Consider the following 25,085-nt stretch of genomic DNA (forward strand, 5'->3'; position numbering starts at 1 on the left):
GCCCCTTGGGCTAAAACACTCACATAAACTATCCTAGGGGTAAAATAGGAAATACATAAAACAAGAGCTAAAATTCAAAAAATAATACATAAATGAAAATTTAAATAATGGCCGTCGATTTACGACGCCGCCTGTGATAGATGCGCCAAATTTTCGTATTGATGTCCGCATCAGCGGTTCCAGGTTTGGCATGACTTAACTGTACCTCATATCCAACCTTAGATCTAATGCAATATTAAGAACATTCAACGATGCAACTTTGTGCCTTGTATATCTTCTCTAGAATTTTGTAGCTTTTGATGGCTCCCTCTAAAGTTATTAGGATCAGTCCAGTGAAGTCAGGGAGAGCCTTGGCGTGGCTTCACATTTAAAAACTTTAGCTCGTCATTTAGTCAAAGCAGCGCCGTCATTTTTTTCTCCTTTACAATTTCGTTCAATTGGAAAGATTTTCATAACCTAGGGTAGTAATTTTCAATTAGAAATTGGAAATGAGTGGTTTCTTGAAGTTTATCTCGCATAAGAATACAAAAACATTTAATGTATTCATCTATTTTATTCTTTTGCTTTTATGATTCATATAGCAAGTTCAGGTTGAGAATGGTATGTAAACAAGATATAACATCATTTGTCTACATGCAGTAGCCTGAAAGGATCCTTAAAGCTCATTGCTTATACAGTGAAAGGCTTGGCTTATGGTGATCTCACTAATCTGTTACTTATTCTTCTATGCAGGAGAAAATAGAGTCCGCAACAGATATTTTGAAGGCTATCCTAAGACCTGTAGTTGATGGAGTGCGAGAGGTTTCGTGGCCACCTCAAAATCCAGAAGCACTCAAACTAATGGAAGAAGTATGTTGACAAAAACTAAAATGCCTGGGAATCTGCAGTTTTGATGCAAATATTTAAATGAAAAACTTTGGGGCAGGTTACAGGCTTTTTTATCAATTTGCTAACATGAAAAGGGCATTTTTTTCATGTAACTAGGAGTTTAATACCGACAAAATGTAAGTTTTTTATGGATGTAGGTTTAGAGAATACTGTAGTAAAATATGTCTAATTATATGGATTGCTGTAGACTTTCGTAATCCAATGCTAACTGTAGTTTCAACCAAGGCCTTGCCAAGTTCTGACTTCTTCCATAAAGCTTAATCCAACTCTAGAAATTAATACTTATCATATTATTTTGACATTAATAACTACAGAACATCATTGATGAAATCTTTTAAGTTCATATCTTTGCTGAAACCATTTAAATCATGAACCAACATTTCAGAATCATTTCGGAAAATTGTGTACATTTATTGTCTGAAGTTATTTTACAGTTTGCAATTTCTCTTGATTATGTATTGTGATGTTCTTTGAAACCTTAGCTATGCAAAAACTTATTTCATTTTGCATAGGGCACAAATTACTCTTCTATAATTTCTTATCCTTCTGATGGAAAACGTTACAGTAAAAACCTTTAGTTTTGCTAGTCAACCTAAACATATTTTTTGCAGTTAAGTTTGTTGTTTGTTTGTTCTTTACAGTTGCATTATTGTATATATTTCGTTTCTAATTAACGAGCAACCTTCTTGTCTAATGGTTTTGACTTATCCTGAATAATTTGAATTTAGCAATTTTGAACAATCGAATGCACAGATTGTTTTCATGGCAGTCGAATTGACAAGTTCTATTCCAACCCTGACCCCATATGATATACCAGCTTCATGCCTATGCTTTTTTTCCTATTGTTTTGCTAAGCAGGAAGTACATAAAAGGGAGCGAGAGGGACAGCTAGATGAAGGATTCCTTGCTGAGGTTAATGCACAATTGCGACAAGTAAGTGCAGTTCGGTTCATTAGATACAATGATTTCATGCCTTCCACTTGATTTATAGTGTAATCTGAATATCTAAAAATAATAAGCTGCTCATAGTTCTATGAGTGGCACTCATAACATATCTAATCATTGCTATGTGCTAGGAATTTAGCCGGTAGAGTAAGTTTCGATCTTGAACGTCTTTATTTTTTTTAAATTTCACCAACACAATAAGATAAATAAAGCAAATAAAGGGGCAAGAGTTTTTTGACACAGGAAATACAAAAGACAAACTACAGGGCCTCGCTCAGAGAATCAACCCTTCATTATTTAGAATGAAAAACAAGATACAAAGAGGTTGTTAGTAAAATGTTGTAGAGTGCCCTATCAAAGCTGCAATGAGAATATTGATTGTTATGACATCGACTTGTAGCAAGTGTTGCCAATTGTGGTAGTGGGTAGTTGTGATTAGATTGTGAGTATCAACTATTATTAATTGAGAGGAATATGATAACAATGGATTGGAAGCGATGACAATGCAAATCTAAAGACAATAACAATTGATGGGCCAATCACGATAGCAATGTCTACTTCTCATGATGGCCAAAATTAGCAGATAGGGTTGCAAGGGGGTGTTGGCTAGGTAAATGGTAATGGTGTGTGGTTTTGTTATTAATGAAAAGTTTGTTAGAGATAGCAACAATAATTGGCAGCTGTGGAGGAGGTTGTGTTTGGAGGATCATATGGTCTCCTTAGAATTTGATTCTTCTTCCAATTGAACTAAATTATAGGTTTATATATATTTTTTATTAGTTTTTTTATTCTTATCTAAAATATTCTTTTTAATTATCAACAGCTGAATGATAGATACATTCTCTCATGATCAACTGATGCCTTTGCGTGAACCCATTCAAACCAACAAGGCCTAGCTATTGTTGTTGCCGATTTCTTTTGTCATGCCCCATTTTGACCTCTATCCACTCAACTATGAGGCGTAATAGAATTAGATAATTTAGATAGACACAATACCCATTTGACTTTATTAATCAAAATTAAATGAGTGAAAAATAGTCCGATTAGATTGTCACAAAAATCATATCTCATCCTTTAATAGATTCATCACTGGTAGGAGGCATGGTTGCGTGTTTGGGTGAGGAGTTTAGGGATTAAGGAGGTCTAGTTTTTGCGTGCATTTGAGAAGAGGTTGGGGATTACTGGTCGAGTAGGTTTATGCATTCATGGTAGGGAAGGAAGGGTGACAGACTGTCTTAGGGTGGGTGGTTTTATGCAATGCAGAGAAAGTAGATAGTCGGGGAAGGACGAGTAGGTTGGCCTAGGAATGAGAGATAATTCAGGTGGAGTAAAGGAGGAGTTTAGGGTTTGTGTGAGGAGAAGAAGACATGGAGGGGTAGATAATCCATGTGTATGGTCGAGGAAAGGATTTTGGAAAAAAAATTTATTAGCACTGACAAAAGCCTGATTTATAGGGGATGGGGTAACAAGCCGCTGACATGTAGGTTTTGTCAAGGATAAAGGATTTGATAGGGTATATTAAATACTTTTTATTATTATATATATAATTAAAAAAAAAGATTTGAAACGTTAATTGTTCTATGCAAAATTCCTCTTTTTTACATGCGCCTCACACAAGCAAATATTTGAATTTGGACTCATGCGGACAACCAATGCAATATGGGTTACCCTTCTAAGTATTTTTGACATTCCAAATGCAACGATGAATTCCATTTTGCGAATGAACATCGTTTGGGCGACTTCATGTAATGTTGTGTTCGTAGGCCATTGTTTTCAATAACAAGAGATCCTCCCCAATTTTGTTGTTTCAAAATGGTCGGTGCAATCCTTTTTTTGATTGGACATCGTTTGGCGAATTTCACTCAATGTCATGCCCGCCCACTGTCATGCTTGTTGTTCTTTCGATCGAGTTGAGGGTCAGCTGCTCTTCTTTGCTATTTTGATGTCATGATTGCATTAGTGCGGTCCGTTTTACAATCGGATGATGTTTGGTGGTTTGAGTTCGCTATGCACAATGTTGTTGCGGTTGGTTTTCATTCTCTTCGCATTCGTTTGCATTTGATTTTGGTTTATATACAGAGGCCAATAGGATGTTGCTGGAGATGGGCATAGGAGGTTTTGCGAGCATCAGATTGTTGACCTCCATGCTATACCCAAAGGAATAAAAGAGAGAATAAGGCAAAATGGAAATACACAACATACCCCTGCCGCCGGGATCTCGCAAATCCCGCCGAAGTTACGCCGAGGCACTGTTCAGCAGCGCCGAATCGATCACCTCTCGCTGCTCTCTGCTCCCAAGCCGACCAAACTCCCTTCATTGCTCTCGATCTCTCCCGTCCCCCTTCACTGCTTCCTCCTGTCCGACTCCAGACTTCCTCTCCCACGACCGAGCTTCCGTCGCTACTTCCGCCCTCTGCTTCTCCCTCTGCAAGCCACGCTCCTCCACTCGACCTCCTCTGCCTCTAAGCCGACCGGAAGCCCACGATCGAACCCCACGACCCCATCTCGCCGAAGCCAGCTCGATCGGGATCATTGCCTGACCTCTTGGTCTTTCCGATCCACAGAGAGAGAGAGAGAGAGAGAGAGAGAGAGAGAGAGAGAGAGAGAGAGAGAGCATCCATACCTCTCCTTCCCAAGTCCTCCTCAAGCCTGCAAGCTCGAAGCCACAAATTCACTGTGCCGACTTACTTTAATTATAGTTAATTAATAAAATTATAGTCATTTATAATTATTTTAGTTTAATTATGAATGATTATTTTATGTTATTAATTAATTAATAATTATTGGTAATTAAATATAATTAGTCAAATTAATTATATATTAAATATTTTTAATCATGATTAAATAATAATGATTATAATTAGTTATAATTGAATTTAATTATAATTAATCTCTTTTTAATTAATTTTCAAAATAAAAAAATGCTTCTCTCCCTCAATTTTTGAGCCAACGCCGTCGACCCCGCGCAAGTATAACTCCTTAAACCTTAAAAACTATGAGAACCCATTTCAACGCATTCGTCGAGACACAACGATCACCTATACACGCTTTTCTCAGCGTGATGGGAGGACGTGCGTCCCGACGCTTGCAACGAAGCGGGTAATCACCTAAAATCTTTTCTTTGAAGTTCGTATCGCCTTGGAAACCTCGCCTATTCACGCTTTTCTTAGCGTGGTGGGATGGGAGCCCGGTACGATGCATACGACGAAGCGGGGATACCCATAAGTACCCTCTTGCGGGGAAATAATTATTTTTCTTGGAAAATATTTTCAAAATACCCATACACGCTTTTCTTAGCGTGTTGGGGGATCAAAAAATACACGGCCGCGGTGTCCTCGAAAGAGGACACCTACCATACACGCTTTTCTTAGCGTGGTGGGAAAGACCCACTTTTACGTAGTTTTTCCCTAAACGGGGGAGACGTCGGGAGGCTGCCGAAATTTCGGGTGAATGTGAGACTTGACTTGGACCTCATTTGAACTCATAAGAACTATGAAGGACTTGTACTTGGACTTTGAACAAGATCTAAGTGACTTAATAAACATCTGAACCCAAATAAAAAATGTGCAAGAATGCTTAAATTGAACTGAAGTCAAACTTGAATCAAGCTCGGACCACAGTGGACTTTTGAATTTGAACAAGGACTTGGACAAGTTGACAGCGGACTTGTGAACTTGATTGGAACAAATTGACTTAAGCAAACTCAAACTCAAAACTAAAGTTGAACAAATGCAAATAACTTTTGACTTGAGATTGTAGTTTGAGACAATTACAAGAGAACTTGAATTTGCACTTTCAACTCAAAACAAGAATGAGAACTTGAGTTGGTTATTTGAATTCAAGGAAGTACTTGAGCATGTGCTTTGAACTTGAACTCTACAAGAACAACAGATGACTTGAGTTGGACTCAGACAGAACTGCACTTAAACTTGAACTTCATCAACGACTTGAACCAAGTTGACAGCACTTGAACTTGAACTTCGAATGAAATTGAACTGGACTCAAGCAAGAACTTGAATGAATCTGCAAAGACTCTAGAAAACAGTGAACTTTGACATTGAACTAAAATTTGTGGATATAGAACTTGAGCTCGGACTTGAACAAACTGCAAAGGACACAAACTTGATTTAAGCATCCAATGAACTTGAACTTACATTTGATTTAAAAATCAAATGATAAGAGCAAAGAAACAAATGAACCAAGTGTTATGGGCATAAGCTCAAGATGGACTCATGCTTGAACTTTACAAGCTTTGGACTTAAAGAAATAAACATGAATTGAACTCAATTTGGACTTGGGGCCTTGAGTTAGTCAAATTCAAGATATCATGTGATTTGACATATATTCAAATGAACACTAATAGAAGAGCAACAGTGGATTCTATTGGAAGAATGAACAAGATGTGAATGGAACTATCATTCCAAATGCAATTCAATGGCAAGTCACAATGTTTGATCAATCATACGCAAATGATAATGTTTGAAGATTGCTCTCCTACAACCAACACAAGCTAACATACAAACTCTCAATGACACCAAGAGGTCATATACAAGAAACATAGTGTCCCACAAATAATCAAAGGACTACACTTGCTTATAGATGCATACAACAGTCTCCTATGGATATGGAGCTAGCTTACAAATAAATACAGTAGTAAATGCCTACGAATTATAAAAGAAGACTTGTCATACGTATGGCGTGCTATCTACGGATAAATACGAAAGAACTATAATGGATTATTCTGTGATATAGACACAATAACATATTTGCAAATCAAAGTTGATGATAACACATTAGGTGCTAATGATCATAAGTTGATACCAAAGATCCATTCCACATTCCATATGTCAGAATCAGTAATATAGTGAAAAAGGCAAGTTATTGATTCAAGATACTGGTCACTGATTTCGAAGTGTAAGGAATTGGTAAGGATATAATCATCCAAGGTAGAAGTGGTGGGTTCTTCAAGTCAATAACAGAAAACAAGGAAGACGACATAATTGATAAAACACTTATTGATTTCTATACAAGTTTTGGAAAGAGAAAGCCAGATCAAATCAAGATTGAGTGAATCTCAATTCAACTAAGTTATGAACATTGAGTTGGATAAGATTATAGAGGCTTGCGAATTTCTTGATGAACAGTAATCGTGCATCCAACATATTGTCTGTGTGCAAATATTGAAGTACTACAACAAGTGCAAGCTCCTACGACAAAAAGCAGGAGATTCGTTAGTGCACTACGATCCACCTGCAGAAAGCAATGAGTACCTGTACAAAGCAGCGAACAACTCTATTTATAAGCTGCTACGCCACGCCACCGAATTTGCAACCTCCGTACAAGCAGACAGAAGGCGTCTATAAATATTCCAAAAGTACCCCCGCACGTGCACCGTAGTTTGTATACACATAAGTACACTAAAAGGGGTAAAAGCAATCAAACATCCGCATGGGCCCCGACGAGCGTGTTGTAGGAACACACGTGACGCCTAGAGATGCTGCGCGGGTCAATAAGTGAATTCAAGTTCGAACCCGATCCTTCTATACGGGTCAATAAAGTCGACATGGTTCGAATAATCAAGCAACTATAAGGTTATGACGACCGGTATATTTGTTTTAATACATTTATATTAGGTCTTCAAGGCCTATTATCAAAAGAATTCACTAAATAAAGACATAAAGCCTACAAGAAACCCGATCCTCGATCAATAGCTTGGTCGAGTTGACAGGGTTTAATCCATAAAGAGAAATGACCCCAAACACCCCGATGATGGCCGCGTTGAACAATAAATCTTAACCGGAGGGGTCCATTCCAAGTACTCAAAATTCCATTCCAAATACTTCAAATGCCCATAAAAATCCAAAAATCCAAAACTTCTAAAGTTCAAAATCATTAAAATCCAAAAATATTTAAAATTGAAATAAAATATCAATCACTTAAAGCAAAATCCATCCACCTTCCACAACAGTTTGTCGAGGTGGACAAATTAAAAACTACTTCAGCTCACAAAGAGCCAAATGCCTAGTCGAAAATATCACTAGGATCCATTCTCAAATAATCTCCTGCCAGTAAGGACGTGGTACGTGCCCTCTAACCGGCTATTTTGCAGCCAAATGACACCGCAGGATAAACGGTTATGACCCGGGGCCCTCTGAACCGAGTGGTTTTGCCACCAAATGGCACCACGAAATACCGGTTATGGCCAGAGCCAATACACTCCTTAATGACATCAAATCCTTGAGATATGAATCAATAGGATATGATCGATAGGGCATAAAGCCTTCTGTTAGTTAAGGTTGATTCAAATTAGTCCCCTTAGACAAACATCCAACCCAGGCTTATAAGGTACCCTTGGACGAAGCAACCCATGGCTGCCGACAAGGATCCTTCTGTCAGGCTGTGTCGACTACCTCCTATGACTAAGTAGACCAGGGACCACGATGGCCCGGGACGACGGAACCATGGGATCTTGATCGGGTCTATCATCCATTCCCCCACCATCCGCTTTAACTGCAAGATGGTGCAATTTCTGTTTTAAATATCAACTCTATCCAAATATCCAAACTTCCCAAATTCCCAAATCCAGTTCTCAAATTCCATACCCATGCTGCTACTATATGCCAGATAATACGTATGTTCTATGTATCTAATTGACGACTAGCCTTAATCGGAAGTTCTCTCTCGTGATCGGGAGGGGTAATTAACTATAGGGGCTTGCGCCTATAGGAAACCAGAACTCATATCATAAAGTCCTCACAAAATGAGGGCGAAATCTCTAGGTAGTGTCTTATCTACAAACCCATCTACCTTCCAAAATTTACCTCAGAACTTATTCAGTTAAAACTCCCTCGCCGAATAAAAAGAAAAGAGGGGAGGCCGGGGCCGAATTTTCGGAGCCCACACAGATGCAGGGAAATGCAATAGGTGTAGGTCAACCTAGGGTCACTACACTCTGGAAGATGATTTTGGTAGGATTTGCACTACTTGTTCATGTGATGGAGAGACATTGGGGACGAACGTATGGATGAAATCTTAAGTGGCGAGTCGATGGGAATGAAGAAGACACATTGGCGATTGATTGTGACTGAGACTGAGAGACACGGGCAAGAGCTAAGTTCGAGCGGGCAAAGTGGCGATAGAGTGGAAGATTCAAGCATTGGAGAGAGGGAGCAAGAGCAGTCATAGTGGACCTTTTTCTAAGAGAGGTCACACCGCGAGGGAGACCGCAAGTCTTATACATGGAGATCATCCATAGGTGTGGTGACTTGGTGAGGAATTGTATGAGGCTCGTCCATATATGCGGGCATAGATTGGGTATGCTATTTTTTTTTTTCAATTATTTTCTATTGGTAATTTTCAATTATATTTCTAATGGTAAAGACTATGGTTTAAAATACTCGCTTAGCCATTAACTTCCAATTTTTCTTTTCAGTTTTTTTTTCCTGTTGATCTGAATTACATCCTTAGCTTTTTCTCTCATTTAACTGCAATGGAAATATTTTCTTCTTCCTCACGTGGCATTGCAGGCCACAGAAGATGGAGATAAGCCAGGTCTTGCGGCTATGTTGCGAAAGGTCCTGCAGCTTTATGCTTCCAAATTTCTTGGTAAGCGGAGTTATGCATACAAAGGTGAGACTACTTTCTGAAATTTTGCTAAGAGTAGAGTAGCTCTTAAATGAAATATAAGAATTAGCTGATGGCTGTTATTTAGCATAAAAGATGCACCAATTCAATCATTTTTTTTTAATCATTGAGAGGCTGAAGTATAAAAGATGTTCATTAAGCACAATTGATGCGGAGCATTATAAGGAGAGGAAGACATTATATCACTAATATCTAACTTTCTGTTACTTCCACTAGTTACTATTACAGCTTTTTATCCCTTTACAGTTCATTATTATTCTCTTGCTTTAGTATTTTATGCACGGATATAGTAACGACTTCATAGAAGAATATACACATGTAGAACGAAGGGGAGGAGAACAGATAGTATTTTGATGCAATTAAACACCTTCCTACTTGTTATTGCTGTTTTCTCTTCTTCCCTGTTTTCCTGTTAGCTACGGTTGCTTTGTGCTGCTACGCCAACTATTATTAAATGCTCATGTAACGGAAACCATCAAAACATGACTAATGTTTGTATTGTTAAGGGATTCAACACCTTATTAGCAGAAGAAAGTTTCAGTATTAATGGTAGATCTGCTTTTTAAATTGATCAGCTTCCAAGATGTAGGAAAAAAATCACTGGACAAATGTTTTTGATGTAAAGATAAAAGTCTTTATTTATTGGAAACACAAGTCATATACGGTGATATTCCTTAGTTGTCTATATGCATTATTTTTAGTTTTTAGCTTTTTATTTGAATGTAACATGCTCATTATGTTGATGGGAGAACGGAATGTGTTCTCTAGTGTTTTAAGTATCTTAGTTGGTTTTGTTTACTGCTGCAAGTTGTCTCAATTCAATCATTTGATTTCCTCAGCTGTTTTTGATTCCCCATTTAGTACATCCGTTTCTTTGCTTCTTTCTAGCCATTTTAGAATTTCGCTTCATCCACTTTTCAGAAGTTCTACTCCTTTGGGAATTGCAGCTGAGTTTCATCTGCACGCTGGAAGTTCTGTGATTTCCATGCGCTGGAATGCATTGATTTACCTATGCGGCTCTATCTGTGGCCCTTATGGTTTTCATCCCTGTTGACTACTGAATAGTCTGATTGGTCCCACCTCATGTCCATTCACTCCCCAAACGACACAACTGAACTAATGCCTCCACTCATTTTCACAAAACCGCGTGCAGAAACCCCCTATTCAATTGATTCACATGCAGAGACACCCTCTCTCTCTCTCTCTCTCTCTCTCTCGTTCTTTCTTGGACACACATAGAAGCCCCAGTCACCGGCTCTCTCTCCCTCTCGCTCGTCTCCCTCATTCGCATGCAAGGAAGACACTCGCTCGCTTTTCCCTCTGTTCAATCAACCCCGCATGCGAGACCACCAGTGCCCGCACATTCACATCTCCAACCCCGACACCCGCTTGCATGATCTTGTTCACGTGTCTTCGATCCCTGACTGCGCAACCCATCTGATCCTAGATTCCAGCCCGTTTGCTTCCTTCTCTTGCATGCACGACCTGATCTCCGACCCACTCCAGCGTGCGCCTTCGCACACAAGCTTGCCAACCCGAATTTGATCTCACTCGCGCCCACGCACGAGCATGCCTCCATGCGTAAGCCCACGACCGTGCCCGCACCTCTTCGGCCTATTTCTGACCTCAAATCCTATCTTCTACCCTTGAGTATGCTTGCATCAGAGAAGTGTTTGTTAAAAAAAAAAATTAAAAAAATAAAATAAAATTAAACAGGTACCTGTTGATTTGAAGACTTGCATTGTTGTATCTTTAATACGGGCTGTAATATTTAATTTGAAGGCCTCACATAGTTGTATCTTTGATCTAGGCTGGAAAAATTTGATTTGAAGACCTTATGTCGCCGTACCTTTGATCTAGGCAATAACAACGGCAAGTGCCGTCCCAACCTCCCTTTGCGGGGAGGGGATGTTGGGAGGCTGTTGGATTTTCGAGAAAATATTAAATAAAAAATAATATAAATAAATAAAATAAAGTAAATAAAAAAATAATTTGAAGGCCACACCCCCGTTGTATTTTGATCAAGGTTGGAAATTTTGATTTGAAGACCCTGGCCATCGTATCTTTGATCCAGGCGAGAAAAATAACGGCAAGTGTCATCCCAACATCTCTTTCCAAGGAAGGAATGTTAGGAGGCTGCCAAAAATCTAAATGATAAAGTACCCCCAATTTAATTTAAAAAAATAAAAATAAAAATAAAATAGGAGATTATTCTAAATCTTAGGAGGGATTTGAAGTCACTGTGCATTATAAACTTATCATTGAACTTTAACATCACCACATTTAAAATCAGTTCAAAATACAATAATCTCGAATGGGCCAAGCTTTATACAATGACTTATGACATTGGGATCCATTTTGGCATTAAAGGGAACTTCATGGAGAAGTGTTTGGTAAACATTACTGCTTAAAAGAATTTGATTAGTGGATAACTGAATATGCAGTTATAAACAAGAGCTCTTATAAACATGAAAATAGCATATGTAACTTCTTGAATATTGTCATTATGCCAATTGGCTTTAAGAGCATGATTCGTTCAGGCAATCTTTCTCTCCTCAACCCCTTAAAGAGCACCTCCTTAAGCTTTTCCAAGATGACTTTTGGTGTTAACCAATTCTTTGTATAGTGATCATGATCATTATGATATAAACAAAAATTACTTTTGTCCATACTTTCAGATGATTTCTTCATTAACACCGATAACCCTAGGGCATCGAGCCCATGATAATAAAAATTAATTGATTAAAGGGAGGTAGATGAACTTCTTCAAAACACATTAAAATAGGTAAAGACAAGACATTATCTTCGATGATCATTATTCTCCTTTTGAATAACTCTCTCCAATCGAAAAAACCTATCGGTTATTGCCTCTTTCATCTCGATAAAGGGTTCATTTGGTTAGCTAACAAGCCAATCAGTATTTTTACTAAGTTGATACATTGGATAAAGCTCATTTAATCAGCTAACAAGTTGTTTGATAGCATTGTTGATTACTAGGCTAAATATGACTCATTTTGTTGCTAACAAACATCTTGACATACAATAATAATGTTTAAATTTTGCTCATATAAAAGTAAAGAGCAAATTTAAAATACATTAGGAAAATGTAATGAGAATGTAAAGCATATTATACAAGTATAATAGAAGTGCAAAATACACTAAAAATATGCTCCGCATGTGCTCCGATCTTTATGTCAATCTCTTGAATGCTAGATCTGAGAATGCTGCTCACATTGAGATATCATATGTGAGCACAGGTTCTACCCACACCAACTTGAGGTCTTCAATCAAAGGTTGTAAAAAAACATCTATTTTGATTTTTGGGTTATTTGATCCTCGTATAATAAGCGGAAAAAATATATAAAGGGTAGTCATACATATCTTAGGTGGAAAGTTGTAAGGTGTTAATATAATAGGCTAACAAGAGTATAGTGAAGCTGCCTAATTGTACGGAATAAAACCATCAGAACAAAATCTCAATCTTATGTTACGTGATTTTGCAGCGAATGAATGATGTGTGCGATCAAAGTGCTTCCATACTTTTGCATCTGATGGATGAGAAAGAGCACCGTCTTGAGATAATTTTTCGTTATTCAATCTCATGTGACTTGCGGAGAATAACAACCGAGAATATGGCACATTATTCTATTATTATTGTATCCCCGATTTTGATTTGTATCAAGGTGCATTGTAAGTACGACAAATAATTTCTATCACATCATCCTTGTAGTACAACATACAACCGTTCACACAACAATCAATTTTTATAATAGTCAACCCCAACTTTGATACTAACTTATTTATCTGATATAAATCTATGAGAATTAAATTGTCCTTGGGATTTTATTTACTTAAGTAGGTTGATGAACTCATTGAAGCACTCTCAAAGAATATTATATTCAGTCTTAATACTAAGCATCCTAACTTCAACTGATAACTCAGAATGAGCAGTGCAACCATCTCAAATTGGTTGTTAAGCAGCACGTAGTAATTCATAAAAATTTTGGACTTCTATGTTAGGTAACTCAACTATATGTCCACTTAAATTCGGATCTGCTGCACCAAAAATAAGTTTTTTATACGTTCTATTAATTTGATCATCATCTACTATTCTTGAAGTTGTTGAGGGACTACATTGAATGTTTGTATGTGGCTCATACTCTCCATGTGAGGTCCAAAACCAATACCCGGGATAATCCTCTATAATATTAATCAAGTTTATCCTCATCAGGTTTAAAGTAAGCTTGATTTTTATGTTTTGAGCATGGACATCTAAACATTTCATCTGGTATAAATGAAGGTAGTTGACATGTCATATGAATAAAATATTCAACTCTCTTATTAAATTTATCTGTAGTGATTTTCGTCTCAGTAACAACCGATTATACATCCAACAACTCAATGCTAGGATAACCACGTATAACTTGAATAAACAATCCTAAAAATAAAACATGTGTAGAAAAAAGAATTAAGAGAATACTCCTCTTTCTATAATATTAGTTCATTACATTATGTGTGCTATTTATTTGGCATTAAAAATGTATTTCACTAATTTCATCTAACGATCTTAAAAATAATTTAAATTAGTACTAATAATATTATAATTAAATACTTACTAAAAATCCAACATTGGTTACTAACAAAATGATTCAATTTTTCTCCGGATAAAAATTTATTTTTAGCAAAATCTAACGGTTCAAATCATAATAAATTAAAAATGAGCAAAGAGAGTTTTTCTTCTCAAATCTCAAAGAAATGAAAGAAAACAAGCTATAAACCATCTGGAACGGTGACAAGTGACGAAGAATCTGAGAGTTCTGGTATGGGAGAAAAAAAACTTGAAAAGGGAGGGGAGGATGGCTCGGAACAAAACTTAGCTCTTGCCGGTGGATTTTCCAGCAGAAATTTCCATCAAAAATTAAGTAAGTTTTACGACAAAAAAGTCAGCCGGAGAACGCTACGTTAACTAATTAATGAGGGAATTTCAAGCAGAAATTTTTCGCTGGAATTTCCGGCAAAAAATGTTGATTTTCCTGTAGTGGAAGGTGGAGGTCGGGATGTTGGCAGCAGATATGATACAATTTTTCTCTTTAAGATACTAGGTTTAGGAGAAAAGATTTTTTGTGTTTTTTATTCACTAGAGAACCCCATTTACAATTGAGAATGTGTACAATGTGATAGGGTCCAAAATGAAATAAACCTACACCACTCATCAAATATGTGGTCTAATGTTTGAATCTCTGTCAAAATATATCGATTTCTATTTCAAAGTAACCTGCCATTTTCTTTTAGTTTTTTGGCGCTTGGTCATCCGAGTGCATCATGCTTGGTTGCCTTATATAATATTCTAAATTATACAAGATATGCGTACCAGACATCTGTTCTCTCTAGAGAGCTGAAGAACTTTTAGGATTACTTTTTCCAATGCTTTTTCATTACTGTCCCTCACTTCTTTCATTTATTTGACTTTGTTGTTTTTGCTTTCTTTTTAAGAAAAATTATGCCTTAATAATTTCACTTTACTTCACTAAAACCTATAGATTATTTGCTTAAATCCAAGGCATTATAGGCACGGTTTGAGCTATATCTTTTCATTTGATGACTCTAAGCTCTATATCAGAAACACACTTGCTAAATAATGATTATATTCTTCCTTCTTGCATTTATTAATCTGTTTTCCATTGCCTCGGAAAATTACGTTGTCTCAGAGTAAATAATCTTACCTTGTGTTTAACTGTAGCTGAAAGTCCCCTAATTTTTAGCTTGTTACCCTTCTAAGGTTTCGTTTGAGACGGCTTTCTTACTGCTACTTAAAGCGGCTTTCTAAAAATTAAAATTTTTGTACTAGAAAGCCGCTTTAAGAAGCAGGAAGAAAGCTATCCCAAACAAAGCCTAAGCCAGTTCTAGCAACGTGCTTTGACTGTAGATCTTGCAGTTTCCTTCTAACAGCGACATTTTTCTCTTAAGTTTGTTAATTTCTTTCTTTTTTTTTTTTAAGAGAATATATGTTAATTTCTTTCTTGTTTACGCCCTTAATGTCCTGCAGGAGGTGAGGTTTTGAAGGCAGAGAAGTTCCTTGAATCTATAATAGAAGGTAAATTCTATCTGATATCATATATTATCACTGGAATGTGAAGGTCTATATGTATAGTGTCGAGAATGTCAGAAAATGTTTTTGTTAGTTAATTTGTTAATGATGACAACTATACTCGTGGTCCATATTTTGTATTATGGCATTCAAGCTGTGATAAAAACATTTAAAAACAGTGCATTCACTGCAATATTTGTTCATATTCAAATTTCTAAACAACAATCAAGCAGCCTTTGGAGTATTTAAATACAGTTTTTTACGTAAGCTGTACATTATCTTCTTAACAGGAAGCATAGCATTGCGTCTAATCAATTTCTCTGGTCTGATACAAAACAACATCAAGCCTTTGTCCCACTAAGTGGGGTCGGCTACATGAATCCTTTTTCGCCATTGTGTCCGGTTAAAAGTCAAATTCTCATTTAAATCTTATAAAGAAAGATCATTTCTAATATTTTCTAACCAAGTCTTTTTAAGTCTACCTCTACCTTTCTTAACAAAAGTCAAATCTAATACCTCAACTTTCCTAACCAGGTCATCGGAAAGCAATTTCTCTGATTCTGATAACTGTTCTGGATCTTTAGCATCTTTGCCCGCTTCTTGCAATTGCATATTTTTTTAATTCCTTTCGAGCTACAAATAACCTTGTTTAAGGCTTTGTTTGGGACGGCTTTTTTCCTACTTATTGAAACAACTTTCTTATACAAAATTTTAATTTTTATACTAAAAAGCTACTTCTATAAGCAATAAAAAAGCCGTCTCAAACAAAGACTAAATGAGAGACTTGATTTGCTTTTCTTATGTGTACATTCTGTAATTTTCCGACTGTAGCTCCTGAAGAGAGCTGGAACAAGTTGTTGATTGAAGGACTTAATCTGGTTTCGCCAGAGGAACTCTATACTGTCATCAAAAAGCGAATTGAACGAGTCTTGATTCGAACGGTTAGAGGGTTTCATTTTGTTATTTATATTATGGTTCTTTCGCATATAACAATTTTAATATCCCTCTCTGCATTCTTACCATAGGAAGGAGGCTCCTACCAGCAGCGTATCCTCACTGAGTACCTTAAGGGAATCCAGTTAAGAACAGAGGGACTTGTACAAGCCTTGAAGGGCTCACAGCAATGACTTGCTTCATATGAAAATCAACCAATTTGTAGTTTCACTTGCCCTTGAAGTCATATTTAAGGTATGATTGCTTCCATTAAACTGGATAGTGTTGATCTGATTGAACTGTTTCTGTCAGCTCAAAAGACCCAAGGGTCTATAAGGAGCAGTTTTTTTTGCTATTTTATTTTTATTTGGGTACAACTTTCTTGTTACTTATGAGAAATTTATATGATTAGAAAAAAAAATTCTCAACCGGATCTCTTGGAGTGTGATTTGTAAGTTGTTTTCGACTTTTTTTCAAGAAGAAAAAAATGATAACAATCGCAAAGCTTTTAAAATTTTTATTTTTATCACAATAGTTCTATACTTATTTTTACAAAAAGTTGCAGACCCCTTCAAACGGGAGAAATTATTCTTTGCGGATGCAGGACGTAGATCTATGTCCGGAGGCAAATCAGGTGCAATCACGTCAGCGGTATCATTTGATTGATCTCCGGACAGCGTTCGGCATCCGCACAGAATAATTTTTCTTCGAACGGACCCTAATATAGGGTCGTTTTTTTTCTTACTGGTTTTCAACTAGGGAAAGCTTAAAAGTTCACTTGAAAAAGTTTTATTTAAAAATTTAGTTTTCAGCCATGAGCAAATGTTCTTTTTCCAAAGTTTGATGCAGTTTTTTCTTCTTGGTTGGCAAGGTACTGCTAAATATGATGCATCCATACAATGGGGAAAAACAGCAAAAATGCAGTGGTCTAGGAATGCAACTTGGTCCTGCTCCAAGATTTTTTGTTAATCTTCTTCAGTGGATTTCATTCATGTTTTACAGTTAAGGTAATCCCCACTGCAAGCACTCTCTTTAAGAGCATCTCCAACGGAACTCTAAACGCTTGAATGCCGTCGCCCCGGAGCTCCAGCCGAACGGTAAAACTTCTGCTATTTCCTTGCGGGTGAACAGTGGGACGCCAATATTGACGTTGCGCTGTTCATCATCGCTATTTTTCTGCCTCTACCGAACTTGCCAAGAAACGCGGGAAAGAAGAGAAAGACCGTTACCTTCGCAAAATGGAGTTCGATTGGAGATGAATCGCGGCATTTTTTAGTTTCACAGCATTTTGGAGTGGAAAATGAGATTTTCCGTTGGAGATGGTCTAAGGCTCTCTGAATGTTTGTCACCTGAAATAAAGCTTTCAAAACAAAGAAATGAAGCAAATACATTTTGTGAGCTTGAATTGTAGCCATACATTTGTAGATGAATTTGGGTAAGAGGTAGGCAAAATGCTTTTATTGCTTTCCTCTTCATTTGCATGTTTGTTCAAATGTTTTTACTGTAAAAAAGCTTTAGGTGGTAAGTTTGTTCATCCTTTCATTTTGTAGAAGTACTGGTCTGGAATGGAAGATGATCAAAGCTGCAGCAGCATTCAAATTGCAATCATTTCTTAGTCATTTGTACAGAAATAATTTCAGCCTTTCTGTGTACAATGTCCAACTTTCTTAAATCTATTGTGGTATGTTTGCTTTAATCATGAAGCTAAAGTTGATATGTTTGCAAAATGTCGGACTTTTGATGACTCAATTAGGAGAATAGATGTATTAGATTTGATCTATATCGAGAAAAATAGAGGTAAACCTTAAAAAAATTTAGCTAGAAAATAAATGACTTTTTTTATTAAATTTATTCTAATAAGTCACAATGAAGAAAAATGATTCATGCAGCAGACCTCATAGAATAGGATAAAGGCTTGGTGTTATAAATGTTGTATAAACTAACATCCTCTTATATTTATTTTTTAAGTTTTCACTTAAATATCAAATTTTATAATGAATTTCACTCCTAATTTTTTTTTTTTATTGAATTCTTAAGATTATGATCATAACCTATGCAAATCAATGAGTTTTTTAATTCTAAAAAAAAATAAAATATTGCAAAAAATTGACTATTATATATATAATTCTATAATTAATTTAACATCACATTTCATTGACAATCATATAATCTAATTTTAATTTTTGATTTATATTCTAACCTCTGCTGATAATTTGGTTTTTCATATTTAGTTTGAGAAATTTTTTTACTATTACATAATTTATTGAAATTAATGTATGATACATTCAATTCATGCATTATAATGGCATTAATTGAGTGAGAGGGGACACAAATGTGACATTTCAACGAACAAAAGATTCAATAGTACGAGAAATTATTGTGTACGCAATCCGAATGTGTTCGGATGTGCGTACACTGCTTATTTTGTTGCGTATTTTTTGAGACATAATTTTTTTGTGGGAAATAATTAGCAAATAAATAATACTCACTAAATATATAAAAAATACGCAAAAAATACGTATAAAACATAATGTATCAAAAAATACGAGGTGAAATAAGCAGTGTGTACGCAGCATCCGAACACAATTCTACGTTCGGACTGCGTACACAATAATTTCTCCAATAGTATAGAATCTGTCATATAGCAGCATTGATGTATGTTATTAATGAACAGGTCAAGAAGACAACAAATACAGAAATTAGAAACAAGAAGAAAAATCACATTCGTTCAGGAACAGATTATTATTCACGCAAATGTTAATTAACTAACTGCAACTCACATGAAAAATTATTGTTTGACATTTGAATTACAAAATGCGTTCGGACTGTGAGTGTGCATAATATGTACACAGATTTGATTTGCATTATATACACAGTATGTACACTCACACATCTGAATAATTTTCTTTCCGGATGTCTTGCAGAAGGCAAGCTGGGAAGGCATTGGAGATAGTTTCATGGGGCAGTAATAATAGCTCATGGGAGTGCTAACAATCTTATGCTTTGATTGGAATGATTTTCTTACTATTTTTAAAATAATTTTAAAATTATTTGCTAAAAATAATAAAAAATTGCCACGAAATCTTGTTTTTATTTTTGCAGCTGACTCCAATAGGAGTGTTAGTAAGCCGAGTCAGCTCGAGCTTGATGAGGCTCAACTTTTGAGCTTAATATTTTTAAAATAATTTTATTATATTTATTAATTTTAAATATTAAAAAAATGATACTGATATGTATATCTTTCACCTTCAGCAACCAGGGCTCCACCACTCATAGCGTCTTGTCAGTGGAATCCAGCTGCATCGCGCGAACGCAAAGGAACGCCGGAAATCTCGACATCTTCCGCCGGAATCTTGGATCTTGATCGCTCAACTCTTGCCCGCCATCGCCGCTCGGCCTCTATCCCTCTCCTTCCTTCCATTGCTCATAAATGAAAGCTTTCAGCAAGAACTCTCGCGGAGGAAAGCGGGGATCGTCTTCCTATTCCTCATCGGCTTCCACCGCCGTATTACTCATCTTCGTCTCCCTCTGCCTATTCGCCGTCTATGCGCTCACTTCTTCTTCCTCCTCCTCTCTTCTCTCCCTATCCCAGTCGTCCGCCGCCGCCGAACACCGCTTTCTTCTTAAAGACATCCCACAGACTGGATCCGTACCTCCTTCCGAAGAGGATTCCTCTCAGAATCTAGATGACGAGAAGCAAGAAGAGGAAAAGGGGAACAATGGCCGGCAAGAGAATCTCACCAAAATCCTGATAGAGGAGCAAAGCAAGATTAGAGATATCGATTGGGATCTATGCAATGTTACTGCGGGTCCTGACTACATTCCTTGCCTCGACAATGCGAAGGCTATCAAGAAGCTAAATAGCCTGAAGCATTACGAGCACAGAGAACGCCATTGCCCTGAGGAAAGCCCAACTTGTCTTGTTCCTCTTCCTAAGGGGTATAAGAGGTCGATTGAATGGCCTGCTAGCAGGGATAAGGTTGTTTTTACAGAGGATTTTGCTGCAGTAGATATTTATCTTCGTTTATTGGATTTAATTTCGATTGTTTGTTTGTTTTTGTTTGTTGATTAGATATGGTATAATAATGTTCCACGAACTAAACTTGCTGAGGTGAAGGGGCATCAGAATTGGGTGAAAGTAGATAGAGAGTACCTTATATTTCCTGGTGGTGGAACGCAGTTCATTCATGGGGCTCTGCATTACATTGACTTCATTCGGCAGGTATGATATGTCTTGCTTCTTTCTGAAGGAAGTGCGTTTGTTCCTTTTTCTTTTGTAGATAAGATTTAGGTTTTGTTTGGGACCGCTTTCTTACTGCTTTCTTAATGCAGCTTTTTAGTACAAAATTTTTAATTTTTCTACTATCCGCCCAAATGAAGCCTGAATTAGCAAGTTCTCATTTTGATTGGCTCAAATCGACACCTGAAAGCACAAAAGAGAGCAACAAGATCAACTTAAATTAAAAAACAAAATGATAAATCTAGCATCACACATAATAAAATAACCAGAGAGATGAAGAACACTGAGTTTGTGTGGTTCGATTGAGAATGGCCTATGTTCATGACATGAGAAAGTAAAACATTCACTGTTAAATAAGAGGATACACAAATAGTGAAGTATACTACAATGGTCTAACTCTGAAAATTGAATTGGAAAAAAAAAATGTATAAATGAGATATCAATTGAGATTTGCAGAGTTGTGAAGATGTTGCAGTAGTAGTTGTCAAATTTCATTGATGAAAGTATAAAGATTAAGAAAATGCATTATCTTTTTCTAATGTAAACCTTATTATGGAGTACTATGGTACATCTGGCGTGAATGCAAATTTTAATCAAGGCAATTAACGGAAAATTTTCATAGTTACTGATCTTTATAAACCTTATAATGGAGTACTATGGTAATTGATTTCTTTGGTATTAAGGAAAAAATATGCATGTCAAAAGCAAAAAAAAATGCTTGAAATATGCTTATATTTTGCAGGATTTATGATTCAAGAATGATTAATATTAAAAATAATTACAGAGTAACAAAAGAGTTGCTACTCACGATAGTTTTATATCAAGGGTTTGATTTAAATAAGTATCTTTTTGTAATATTTATGCAAATGCTAACATATAGTGAGGTAAATGTTGTAAGATTGGAATAAAAACTAATTATACAAAGGACTCGTAGAGTATCATTCATCAAATGAAACATACATATAAAATGTTTCAGCATATACAACGACAGAAGATGCTCTAATAAGTGATGCAGAAAATTTAGAAAAGAAAATGATTAGTCTAGTGTTAAAAATAACTATAAATTGTTCAAAATAAAGTTCACTTATGCCACGGAGAAGGATTCCAAATACTTGGATAAGGCTATATGACAAGATCTAGCAATATCATTCAGGACTAGTTTTCCTTTCATTCATTATATATAACTATCTTATAGAACTCTTCTTTGATGCAGCTCACAAGGTAAGCTATTTTCTAAAACCAAAAATACAAAAAATAAGCTTACAGGGCCAAATCGTAGTGTATTAAATTTTTATCAGAATTTCCTTACTGTATCATCCATTTTAGTTCCTTTTTTGCTCTAGTGCTTTTATATAATATAGATAAACATTTAAAACTAAGTCGGTCGTCAAGCGTAATCAATAAACATAAGCTTTGTTTTCTTCCTTGTTTGTTCTATTTCATGACACTTTCGCTCTTGCTGCAGTCTCTGCGTGATATTTCATGGGGAAAGCGTATCCGTGTTGTATTAGACGTTGGTTGTGGGGTTGCAAGCTTTGGCGGCTATCTTTTCGAACGGGATGTGCTTACAATGTCATTTGCCCCAAAGGATGAACATGAAGCACAAGTTCAGTTTGCTCTCGAGCGAGGAATTCCTGCGATATCTGCAGTAATGGGCTCGCACCGGCTTTCATTCCCTAGCAATGTTTTTGACCTTATTCACTGTGCAAGGTGTCGAGTCCCATGGCATGCAGATGGTATTCATTCCACTTTGATATGTTTCCTGTCAGTCACTGTTTGTGTTGCCTTGCAATTATCCTATTGTGGTTCTCTGATGGCAGGAGGCATGCTCCTTCTGGAGCTAAATCGTGTTCTGCGTCCTGGCGGTTATTTCGTGTGGTCGGCCACACCGGTTTATCAAAAACTGAAGGAAGATGTTGGAATATGGAAAGGTGATTTCTTGGTCTGAGGGTTCTACACACCAAAGCCTAGTTTATTAGTGAATCCAGTTGAATAGAATTTGATGAGTTTCTTCTTATTTCAGCAATGACATCTCTTACCATATCAATGTGTTGGGATCTAGTCACTATCAAGAAGGATAAATTAAATGGAATTGCTGCAGCTATTTATAGGAAACCCACTACGAATGAATGTTATGACAAGAGGAAGAATCAAAATCCTCCTATGTGTGATAAAGGGGATGATCCAAATGCAGCTTGGTGAGTTGGCAATTCAAAACTCTCTTTTTTTTTTTTAATTTGTTCTTAAGCATATATGAAACTTTAGGTTTAGGGCTTTGACAATATAGATTAAGTAAGCTACCAATTATCCCTATTATTACCAAAACCATCGATGAAGAACTTACATAATCTTGCTCTGCATTCTCATCATACTTTTCTAATTGTGGGCTTGACTTCAAATTCTGCATTAAAATATTTATTTATGCTTTTCTCTTCCTGGTATTTGATGGATAGATTTCTTTGGAAATGCATTTGGCTTATGGTGGAAATTAGCTTACCCTTTCTAGGATTGGACTCATTCATTAATCTTCAGGAAATTTGTTACTAAGAAAGCTTAAAAAGATATTGAATCCCCTTCTAGAAGTGATAACTTTGCCAAGGAAAGAGCTTTTTTTGAACCCTTGCCCTGGGATTCCTGAGAATTATAATTGATCTTAAGAACTCAAGCACAAATGATCAAAGTCCAAAAAACTCTCTATCATAAAGAGAAAATTTCAGTGAATCGCCTTGAAAAATCTTTAATTTGAATTTTTCTTGTGTTCCTCCCAGGAATGTTCCTTTAAAAACTTGCATGCATTGGGTGCCGACTAATGCGGCAGAAAGAGGTGCAAAATGGCCCATAGACTGGCCAAAAAGACTTGTAGCGCCCCCATACTGGCTAAATGCATCCCATATAGGCATCCATGGAAAACCAGCTCCCAATGATTTTAAATCCGACTACGAGCACTGGAAAAATATAGTGATGAAATCCTACCTCAATGGTTTGGGCATCAACTGGTCCAAACTTAGAAATGTCATGGATATGAGATCTGTATATGGAGGGTAAGAATTCTGCTGCTACTATGCTACTACAATGTCATATATGACTTACCTGACAAAGCTTTCCTTCAGGTTTGCTGCTGCTCTGAAAGATCTGAAAGTCTGGGTCATGAATGTTGTGAACGTTGATTCTCCAGATACACTGCCTGTCATCTATGAGCGCGGGCTTTTCGGCATATATCATGACTGGTGTGAATCCTTCAGCACTTATCCCCGAACTTACGATCTCCTTCATGCCGACCACCTCTTCTCTAAGTTGAAGGAAAGGTAAACTAGTCGAATTATGATGAATGCAAAGTTATGAATCTTGTATAAATTTACCTAAATCAGTAGAAAAATACCATGCCGGGTTTTCAGGTGTAGCATTGTTCCAGTTGTAGCTGAGATTGACAGGATTGCAAGGCCAGGCGGCAAGTTGGTAGTCAGGGATGAATCTGTTGTTACCAGTGAAGTTGAAAGCTTGCTGAAATCTTTGCACTGGAAGGTTCAACTGACCTTCACCAAAGAAAAAGAAGGAATAATCACTGCAGAAAAATCAGATTGGAGGCCTAACAAGTATTCTGCTTCATCATGACAAGTGATGATTTGAAATGCATTAGTTCTACTATTTTTACACCATCTTCTTTGATTCCTGTTACAGACTATTTTTTGACATTGCTAGGCTAGAATTTAGTATTTGTAATGCTGTTGTTGCCAAAGGCATATCCTCTTTTACCAGGTTAGAATGTACATTGTTGTCAATCCAAGTCATTATATAATAGGGAGATTTACAGACATACCACTCTATATTATTCTATTTACATATTTAACACCTAAAACTTTAATATTACATATATAACACCCATAGTCATTTTCAATATTGTTGCCGAAGGTGTATTAATTTTGGTAATTTAATATTGGTGCATGTGCTGTGAATTCACCACATATAAATCAATCTTCAAATCAAATCAATCATTCATGATAGACCATCATCGAGCATCAAATCACTTTCCAGGATTCAAGCTCACAATATAATCTTGCAGATGACACAAAAGGAGAATATTATTCCAGTGCACATCAAAATTGAGTTTAAAAAACTAATTATAAGAACAGCTTGATAATCTAATCTAATTATCACAGTACTTTTAAGGCAATTTTACACTAAATCCTCATAAAATATGAGAATTATGGACGAAATATATGTTGCAAGCTGAAAAGAGATTAGCGAGTATATAAAATTAAAGGGAGATTTACATGCATAACACCTAATACTATTCTATTTACATATTTAACATCTAAAATTTTAATATTACATACATACCACTCATAG

General features: G+C 36.4%; 2 protein-coding genes across 12 annotated transcripts in view; both read left to right on the plus strand.

Moving 5' to 3' along the window:
* The window catches only part of LOC110096209, a 25,859-nt gene extending 7,634 nt beyond the window's left edge, over positions 1-18,225 (plus strand). For 3 of the 11 annotated variants that reach the window (XM_020822028.2, XM_020822029.2, XM_028692640.1), the window contains 7 exons: positions 733-849; positions 1,747-1,821; positions 9,360-9,462; positions 15,524-15,571; positions 16,397-16,506; positions 16,591-16,753; positions 17,370-18,032. In XM_020822028.2, the coding sequence (XP_020677687.1) occupies positions 733-849; positions 1,747-1,821; positions 9,360-9,462; positions 15,524-15,571; positions 16,397-16,506; positions 16,591-16,692 (555 nt within the window). In that variant the 3' untranslated portion in view covers positions 16,693-16,753; positions 17,370-18,032. The other 8 variants (XM_028692619.1, XM_028692621.1, XM_028692622.1 and 5 more) reach the window with 8 other exon arrangements.
* A 1,508-nt stretch (positions 18,226-19,733) lies between these two features.
* Positions 19,734-24,552, plus strand: LOC110096230 (probable methyltransferase PMT27). The gene is made up of 8 exons (XM_020822075.2): positions 19,734-20,477; positions 20,571-20,720; positions 22,204-22,474; positions 22,559-22,669; positions 22,762-22,936; positions 23,507-23,779; positions 23,849-24,043; positions 24,134-24,552. The coding sequence occupies exons 1-8, from the start codon at positions 19,929-19,931 to the stop codon at positions 24,348-24,350; spliced, it is 1,941 nt and encodes a 646-aa protein (XP_020677734.1). The 5' UTR covers positions 19,734-19,928; the 3' UTR covers positions 24,351-24,552.
* The last annotated feature ends 533 nt before the right edge of the window (positions 24,553-25,085 follow it).

The sequence above is a fragment of the Dendrobium catenatum genome, unplaced genomic scaffold (assembly GCF_001605985.2).
Source record: "Dendrobium catenatum unplaced genomic scaffold, ASM160598v2 fragScaff_scaffold_156, whole genome shotgun sequence".
Classification (NCBI taxonomy): Eukaryota; Viridiplantae; Streptophyta; class Magnoliopsida; order Asparagales; family Orchidaceae; genus Dendrobium; species Dendrobium catenatum.